General features: G+C 43.5%; 1 protein-coding gene across 2 annotated transcripts in view; it reads right to left on the bottom strand.

The window, feature by feature from the left end:
* Positions 1 to 1,591: 1,591 nt before the first annotated feature.
* The window catches only part of Xpo7 (exportin 7), a 100,195-nt gene continuing 92,480 nt past the window's right edge, over positions 1,592 to 9,306 (bottom strand). For both annotated transcript variants that reach the window (XM_052732794.1, XM_052732795.1), the window contains exons 23-28: positions 8,920 to 9,134; positions 8,420 to 8,558; positions 6,604 to 6,764; positions 5,492 to 5,590; positions 4,066 to 4,193; positions 1,592 to 3,154 (exon numbers count right to left, since the gene is read on the bottom strand). In XM_052732794.1, coding sequence (XP_052588754.1) covers positions 3,061 to 3,154; positions 4,066 to 4,193; positions 5,492 to 5,590; positions 6,604 to 6,764; positions 8,420 to 8,558; positions 8,920 to 9,134 — 836 coding nt within the window. In that variant the 3' untranslated portion in view covers positions 1,592 to 3,060. The remainder of the gene's footprint in view (positions 3,155 to 4,065; positions 4,194 to 5,491; positions 5,591 to 6,603; positions 6,765 to 8,419; positions 8,559 to 8,919; positions 9,135 to 9,306) is intronic.

The following is a 9,306-nucleotide window of genomic DNA, read 5'->3' as shown; positions in this document are numbered from 1 at the left end:
TGCAGGTTAATTCAACTGTTTTTCCTCTCCATTTCTGCTTTGGTACTTGCTTGACACATTAGTGGGTAACAACCTAGGTTTGTAGATCTCATCAGAAATTCTAGTTTGGACAGAGCTGACTGGGGCACTATAGGAAAATGGTTTGTCACTTTCCATTAGAAAATTGACACTTGTGCTGAAAGTCATTATTTATTAGCCAGGCATGGAGGAGGCACATGCCTGTAATACCAATACTTAGTATATGGAGCCAAATAGGCCTAGGAATTCAAGGCTAGCCTTGGTTACAACATCGGTTTGAGGCCAACCTGGCCATGAGACCATGTATCAAAGAACAGAATTAAAACCCTATTATTCCCACTCTGGTAAAACCCCTTCTTTGGTTTGCACTTTAGTAGGAAAATACTATATTTACTTGGGTTAAGCTAACAAATACATATGCACATAAGATTTAGTAGTTGTCATTAAAAGAACAGATGTTCAGAATAGCTGATTCCAGGAATCATTGTGTAGACCTTGATCTGATGAACCCAGTGCCCAGGAACAGCATGGATACCCACAAATAGTTTCCATGATTTCTAAGAAGATAGACATTGTCTCTTTGTAGTCCGGCCTGACCTTGAACCTCGATTTGCCTGCCTTTGCCTCTCAACTGCTGGGGTTAAAGGCATTTGATACCACACCAGTTGAGAAGAGTAAAAGACTTAAGATTTACAAAGTTTGGTGGGGCTGTGGAAGATCTTAACCACGGACACTTCACTGTGATGCACCAAAGATACCATCATCCTAGTGAGTTTCTTGCCTTGGGATCATTTTGTGGGAGAGAAGGAAGGACACTGGGATTTTGTTGACCAACTGTTACCTCAACATTACCTGCCATTCTACTTGCCTTGTCGACATGAAAACACAGGTTTTTTTTTTTTTTTTTTTTTTTTTTTTTTTTTTTTTTTTGCCTTTTAGGACCCAGTAGGCAGTACCAGCTCCCAAAGGCTCAAACAGCACAGAAAGGTACTAACTAGCATACCTAAGAATGTGCACAGACTAGGCCTGTGTAGGTAGAAACACACAGCTATCTTCTACTTTTGTGCTTTTCAATGGTCCCGGACAACGGAGATCCCTCCTACTGAAGGCACTGTGTAGCACAGGGCCATAATCCCAGAAACTAGTGTTCTTTATATGCTTGATCTGGCCTGTGCGTTCTGTGGTATTCCAGGAGAAACATCTGCCTCTCACTTTTCAAGGCCTGATAAATGAAGCCCAGCCTTTATCAGAGAAGCAGACGGAAGGACTAACACAACGGGGCTTTCTTCAACTGCTGCTTATATGCAGGTAGTCATCTCATTCCCTGAAGAGAGGAGGAGTGGCTTCATTTCGACAGCTCTGGAGAGCATTACACTGTGCTTCAAGTGTGTTAGCTGAACCAGTCATGTTTTTAAAGAACTGAGTCAGATACAGTGAGTTAATTTCATAAGGCAAAGGGACTTCTGTATCCAGTGGCTTTTAAAAAAGAAAGCATGGTTGATTAAATTATTATCTCCATGTGTTTAAGTGAGACACATCCCTGGACACACTACACTTGACTGCTGAAACCAGGTCAGTAGAAACCACTGAAGTTTATTGGCGGTCACAATGCTTACACTGTATGCAGCAAACACCCTTACAAGTCTATCCGCAACCTGATCACGCAAGAAAAGATTCACCACACAGTCGCCAGAGGAGAAGGAAATTAACAGGCTTGTTTGTGAGGGTTGAGGAAAATAAAAATAAAACCTAATTGATTAATGTCCCATGGGTAAGAGCTGAACTAGAGATGTGTACAACTAGCAGCAACAGTTGTGGGAAAGGACAAGGCAAATAGCTTTCTCCATTGAATTGTCCTCTGTAGGTTAACTTTTCTTTTTTAATATTCAAAACATTTATTATGGTTTTATTTTATAAAAATGTATATTTTTCAAGGGAGAATGTTAAATACTTCATGCTAGGTAGACCTTGTTATTAAGAACCCCTCCTCTGTAGTAACTTCCTCCAGTTCATACATTCATGAGTGCAGGGTACATACATAAATATCCACACACACATCCACACACACTGCCTCAAGGGCTGGGGAAGACAAAGTTATGGCCACACACATCAGGCCTCTGGTGGACTCATGCAAATTGCTCAACAAGAGAGCAAATGGCTCAATTCTCCATCGTCTCCCTACAGAGACCAAGAATCCTAAGACATAAATCCAACTTTTAACAGCAAGAGGCATCTGTCTGAGGATGAGGGTTAAGTAAAATGGGAGAAAGGATAGAGATCAGAACACCAGACATTTTTAGCTGGAGTTGTTTGTTACTGCAGGAGGCTGGGGGGCCCAGGGCAGCATCCATGGACGGGGAGGATGGTGCTCCCGCATGGCTCAGAGTTCCTAATAACAAGGGTTAATACAGCAACAGGAACGCATCATTGGGGGTGGGGGTGGGAAAAGGGCATTAAGAAAAAATATACATTTGGAGTTTTTCCTTTTTTTTTTTTGCCTCTCTACACTGTGTCACTAAATATATCTCTGCACTTTCACACATCCTTGTCCAATAAAGCTTCAGGCCACCACAATACACATTTTTCTTCACTCACCATACATAACCCCTCACATCAGCATTGGTGCACTAGACTCTGTAAAAATTTTTCAGTCACACTTTTGTTTTTAAACTTGAGTCAATATAAACCTTGTTCAAAATGTTATGAAAAAATGTACATGTTTATACAAGGCAGGTTGTGGCAGGACACTGGGCTCTCCCTGCTTGGGTGGCCCCAGGAGGGGGCTGGAGTCTCAGATGTTTGTTTCTGTCTCCTCCCACCACCCTTCCCACCCAGTCCCCCAGGAACCAGCAGCGCCCTGCCCTTAGTGAGTGCACGCACACCCCCGTTATTTCTTGGGGAAATAGCTAGTTGACCTTTGCCATTTCCCCCACACCTCTGGAGGAAGGAGCTGGGATCAGCCAGGCCCTCTCCCTTGCAATTGTTCAACCTCTGGACCAGACCAAAGGGACGCTGCTCTGTACAGGTAGAGTCCAAGAGTTGTCAGCTCATCATGTCATTGCTATTCACTCCATAAGTGGAATTCTTCATTGAATCGTTGACTTCTCGACGGAATGCTGACAGGTTCTGGGTGAACCTGCAGAAAGGATGCATGTGGTTTGGGGCAGGAGGTAGAAATGAAAGGTCTTTGCCTAAAACCTTTTCCTAAGTACAGAAATAGCTACTGAGAAGCAGAACACAGGAACTCTGTCTAATCAGCTAGCCTTAGTCTTAGGACTATTAGGGAAAGATAGCCTTGTTTACATTTCTACTTTTTCCTGGTAACTTCTCAGCAGGCCAGAGATGGTCAAACCTGGAGCTACGAGGGCCATGCTGGGCTCATGGCAGCACCACAGGCAACATTAACTGCTTGACAAGAGATGGGTATTAACCTTAGGAAGTCAATGCTAAAAAGACCGAAGACATAGAGCTGTGTTTCCAATATGGAGGCTGCTAACCACAGATGGTTAGTGAGCCAGTGAGGCTGAGAGCTGAATCAAATTTAATAATATTTAAATTCAGTTCCCCATCACAGTCTAATTACTCTTACATTAAAATGCTTTCATTAGAATTAAATAATGAAGATAATCTAGATAGTTAATTTCTTTGAAAACTTCAAAGTATGTTTGGCATAACGAGGGTACAAGAATCTATCAATCTGTGTCAAGTTTATGAAATGGAGTTCAGATTAGGTGTTTCTGACAAAAACTTAGCATCTCAGTTTAGATATGCCATTAAGTATAATATATATATTATATGGTTTTAAAGATTTAGCAAAATAAAGTTTACATTCTCAATTTTAAAACATACACTGACATAATTTTAGATGTTTTGGGTTACTCCTAAAACTTGTCATGGAGAAATTTAAACTAGACATGTAGCTTGCCTCTCTACTAGACAGGACTGCTTTAGGTAGATCATATCTGGTGAAAAGAAATGCTTATGGAACTGCCCTTGTTTCTCAGTCTGAAAAATAACAGTACTTCTTGGCAAGACCGAGACACTTACCTGTCTCTGTTTTTTGTCAGAAGATTCCGCTCAATGCCTTCCATCAAATTTTCAAAACACAGATGCATGGCCTGCTGTTTCTCTGGTGGCTGGCTGTTGACAATGCTGTTTCTTAGGTCAGAAAAATACTGTGGGTCAAGGAGCAAAACGGAAGGTGAGAGAAGGCAGAAGGCAGTGTCTACTACAATTCAATACATACTGTACAGTTCAAACACTGGCCTCAGTGGGACCCTCAACTTCTGGATCTATCTGCCTCTCCGTCCACTCCCCAAGTGCTGGAGCTGTAAGCATGTGCTACCAGACCTGGCTTCAGACTCCCTTTCAGGGGAATGGCAAGGCTTTGTGACAGCTGGATCTAGAGTGTAGGTCTCAGGTGCTCTAATGTCTAGGGACAACTTTCCCTTTAAAGGACTTTTTTCACTATTTTTTTAAGGCAGGGTCTCATGTAGCCTAGACTGGCCTCAAACTCACTGTGTAGCTGTGAATGACCTTAAACTTTTGCTCCTGCTGCCTTCACCTCCCAAATGCTGGGATTATAGGCATAGGCTGCCAAACCTGTGTGCAGACTTCAATAGGCAAGTAGAAACAGGACACATTTAGTCGATGGCCCATACCCCAGGCCTCCTTGCCAAGTGACAGCCGTGTGAAGGCTTAATAAACCTCTGGCTGGGACAGGAGCTGGCATTCCTACCTTTTCTTTTTGTTTTCGGAGATGTATTTCTATTATTGTTCTGTGTGTGTATGTGTCTGGGTGCCCTCAACTGACAGAAAAGTGTCAGACTCCTTGGAGATGGAGTTACAAATGGTTGAGTGCTGCCTGATGTGGAGGCTGGGAATCAAACTTTGGTCCATCTGGAAGAAGGGCAAACACACTTATCACTGAGCCATCTCTGTAGACCCCTTTTCTTTTCAAGCCAGGGTCTCACGGTCTGGTTGTCTTGTAACTTGCTCTATAGACCAGACTGGCCTTGAACTCGAGAGATCATCCTAGTTCTGCATCCTGAGTGCTGGAATTAAAAGTGTGCACCACTACACCCAGCAACACACACACACACACACACACACACACACACACACACACACACACACACACACACACACACACACTCTCCTAAGGAGGGGTGGTGGCTGGAGAGATAGTTCAGCAGTTAAGAGCACTGGCTGTTCTCCTAGAGGACCTCAGTTTGGTTCCCAGCACCTATATGGCAGCTTATAATCATCTGTAACTCTAGCTCCATGGGCTCTGATGCCCTCTTCTGGCTTCCAAGAGTACCAGGCACACACGTGGTATATATACATACATGCAGACAAAACATCCATACACATAAAATAAAGAATTAAAAAAAAAAAAAAACAAGTCTGAACTCAGGCTGTCAGGGTTGGTGTAAGTACCTATCTCCTAAGCCCCTTGCTGGTCCTGGCCTACCTTTTCATTAAGTAGTATCAAGCCAAGTAGGGGTCGGGACATAGACCACTGATTTCTACAGTCTTCAAAGATGATGATGTTCAGCACCGTGGACAGCATCTAGCAGCAAGAAGGCAGAGATCCAGTTAGCGTGCAGTTACATTAAGTAGGAGGACAGGCTCCAAACAGGTCTTTTTTTTGGGACAGGGTTTTTCTGTGTAGCTTTGCGACTTTCCTGGATCTAGCTCTGTAGACCAGGCTGGCCTTGAACTCACAGAGATCCGCCTGGCTCTGCCTCCCGAGTGCTGGGATTAAAGGCATGAGCTACTGCCGCCCGGCCTAAACAGGTCTCTTCTATGCAGGGTAAACTAGAAAAATATCTGTGAATCTTCATGGTAAACTTTTATTTATAGGTAGTCTTTCCCTGTTCACTCTGACTTGTGGGGAATAGGATGGGGTGAAGCATATAAAATTTAAACAGGCAAAAAGCTCCTTGTACTATTATTTCCAAGTACTGGTCTTAGAGAAGAGAGCTTTATGACTCTTTGAGAGTGTGATTAAGTTGTGAATAATTTTACTGCTACTTGAGAGCAATGAGCAGTCATGAAACTGGCTTGGACATTATCAGCTTAAACATACGCGATACTACTGACTTCTACTTCCTTATCTATTTGGCATTGTATGTGGCATTTGGCATTGTACCCCAACCCCCTACCCCATATAATAGTCTTGGCTGTCCTGGATCTCACTCTGTAGCCCAGGCTGGCCTCAAACTCACAGAGTTCTGCCTGCCCCTGCCTCCCAGTGCTGGGATTAAAGGTGTGTGCCACAACTGCCCAGCTTTGTCTTGTATACTTGCTCTAAGAAAGTTAGGTGTGGCTAACTCATGCTCCGTTTCCCAGCAGTGAGGGAGAAGAGCAATTTTCGTGGAAGTGAGTGCTCATGAGATAGGACATGGGTAGGTGACACTCAGATCATTTATTTTTCAGATCTAGAAAATTCAAAATCCACTGCCATTTTAAGAACATGAACATAGTGAGATATGCATCAGCTTGCTTAGCCTTCCCTCTCTTGAAGAAGTTCATCCACAGTGGGACATACCACCACTGCCAATTAACGCTCAGATTCCTTACCTGCTGGATCATAGCTGGATGCTGCTGCATGATATGCAGAAAGCAGTCACTCTCCCGGTTCAGGGGTGTTGTCCTTTTCTTGGTGCTTCGTGACAGCTGTTTGAAGAGGTATGTCACAATATGGTCCAGGCAGGAACAGCAGCCTGTGCATACCATGGTGTCTGGAAGAAAGATGTGGGAGAGCAGGAATACTGAGCTGCGGATGACTTGGGCAAATAGATTAATACTGGCTGCAATCCCCTAAGATTATGTGGTTAGACTGGGACCTCAGCCAAGGTCACTATTGAGTACACACAAGGTCCAGTTTAACTTTGAAATGGAATGTAATACATAATGTTAAGTATTAAATTATTGGCTTAATGTATTTTATTTCACTTAAAAAAATCTTATTCAACAAGTGCTATATTTGTGCCAAATACTTTGTTAAATGCTTCCCCCACGACAGGGTTTCTCTGTGTAGTCCTGGCTATTCTGAAACTAGCTCTGTAGACCAGGCTGGCCTCAAACTCAAAGAGATTCACCTGCCTCTGCTCCAAGTACTGGGATTAAAGGCATGGGCCATCACTACTTTACAAATACTTTAATATATGCTCTTGAGAACTCTAGGAGGTTAAGTATGGCTTCTGACAACAGAGACACCAGCCTGGAGAGATAATGAGACTCATCCAAAACCATACTGCTAGAAACAGAAAGAGCTAGAGAACCCAGGGGTCTGAAGTATGAGCCTGAGTTACTGGTGGAGGAGGGCATCGTCAAATCCAATTTTATATGGCCTGTCAACATTGACCTTGGTTAGAATGGGCTATGTACTGGCCTTTATCTCTAAAGCATCTTGGGGAGGTCCACAGCTTATCTGAGGAACCGGGCAATGTGCAGGCAGGCTCCCAAGGCAAGGTCTGATACCTTGGGGATGGACTATCCTAGATAAGGCTTTTGTCCTGGAAAGAAGTACAGATGTATCATGAAAGTGGCAGTGAGGTGTGAATAGTTCACAACAGATAATTCAAAAGTCCTTTCTATCATGACTGCTCAGCCTAATACCAAAATGATTGACAGGACTACAAGGACTAGGAGGGAACTTGGGGAACTAGCTGAGGAAACACTTCTATAGCTTCTACGATGCTCAAGAGAGAGGATCAATCCTCTAATGCGCCCAAGGGGACCTTGCTGGATGTGCACACTGTTTCTACTTATTTTCAGCTTGACTTTATTTCTCTATAGCCTTCCTCATAAGCCAGCTGGATTTCCTAGTTTCTTCCTGCCTATAAATGTTAGTCTTGCTATGCCTGCAACTGTCGTGGACCTCCTATCCATCTTTTACATGTATACTTTTTTTTTTTTTGGTTTTTCGAGACAGGGTTTCTCTGTGTAGCTTTGCGCCTTTCCTGGGACTCACTTGGTAGCCCAGGCTGGCCTCGAACTCACAGAGATCCGCCTGGCTCTGCCTCCCGAGTGCTGGGATTAAAGGCGTGCGCCACCACCGCCTGGCTACATGTATACTTTGATGCCAGGCTTTTCCTGACCCCATCTTCTCATGACCAGGAGCTTACTTATTCCTCTGTATTCACCTGCCATGTGTCTTGTCTATTCAGGTATTTGTTTTACCCACCAGATGAAAAACTCTGTAAGGAAAAAGTATGTTCTGTCACTGTATCCTGAATGTCTCACACAGTGGTACTTGCGCCAGGATCAGTAAGCACTTGCTTGATGAGACTATACCATGAGTATCACATCGGGTTGTCAAGGCCAACATTTTACAGCAGCAATGTTTTTAGAGACTGGTAAGTGGCACACACCAGACAACCTTGGTCCTTACCAAGTGCAGTAAGTCCTTCAGAAATAGAAGAGAGGATGTACATGATGACATGAGGTTCCAGGCTTGCAATAAAGTTCATATGGTCCTGGGTCAGGACTTCCAGTAGTGAATAGTAAGACTGGCTGAGCTTGGGGTAATCCTGGGCAAAAGAGAAGGAAGAAAATCAGTTGAATCATTTGGTACTTTAGCACAAAGGGAGAAGGTCTTTAATAAACTAGTTCCTTCAGTTGGGAAAACAAAAGACACAGTTATAGCAGAAAGGAATAAGGTTGCAGTTTCTTGTCTGTCTGAGACACAACCTCTATATAGCTCTCTCTGGCCTAGAACTTGATGTTGACGAGGTAGTTCTTGAACTCAGAGATCTGCCTCCCTCTTCCTCCTGAGTGCTGGGATTAAAGGCATGAGGTTGTAGTTTCTTAGGAAAAACATTCAGTTGTGGTCATAGGCATAAAAAATTAACATGATCTGTGCATGATACTGCCAATGGGGCTTAGGCTTACCAGGAGGTCACTGTGAGGAATAGAGAGAAGCAGTTTGATGAAAGTCTGTAGGGCATTTTCCAAGGCATCATCTCCATAGAGACGGAAGACCCCAAAATTGACGTAACTTCCACTGAGAGCAGCTTTCAGCATGGAGAAGCAGATGGAGATACCCTTGAGCTTCAAAGCATAGACCTGGTCTTTTGGCACTTCTCCTAGCGTCAGGATACGATTGCCTGAGAAAACACAGGAAGTATTTATACAACTATGTTCATAATACTTTTTTATAGTCAGGGTTGTACTATGTAGTTCTGGCTGGCCTTGAACTCACAGAGATCTGCCTGCCTCTGCCTTCTGAGTACTGAGATTAAAGGCATTTGTGTTTATAGTTTAAGCGTTCACAGTTTA

The sequence above is a fragment of the Peromyscus californicus genome, unplaced genomic scaffold, assembly GCF_007827085.1.
Source record: "Peromyscus californicus insignis strain IS unplaced genomic scaffold, ASM782708v3 Scaffold_12__1_contigs__length_115047231, whole genome shotgun sequence".
Taxonomy (NCBI): Eukaryota; Metazoa; Chordata; class Mammalia; order Rodentia; family Cricetidae; genus Peromyscus; species Peromyscus californicus.
This window is presented reverse-complemented; position numbering and strand designations above follow the sequence as displayed.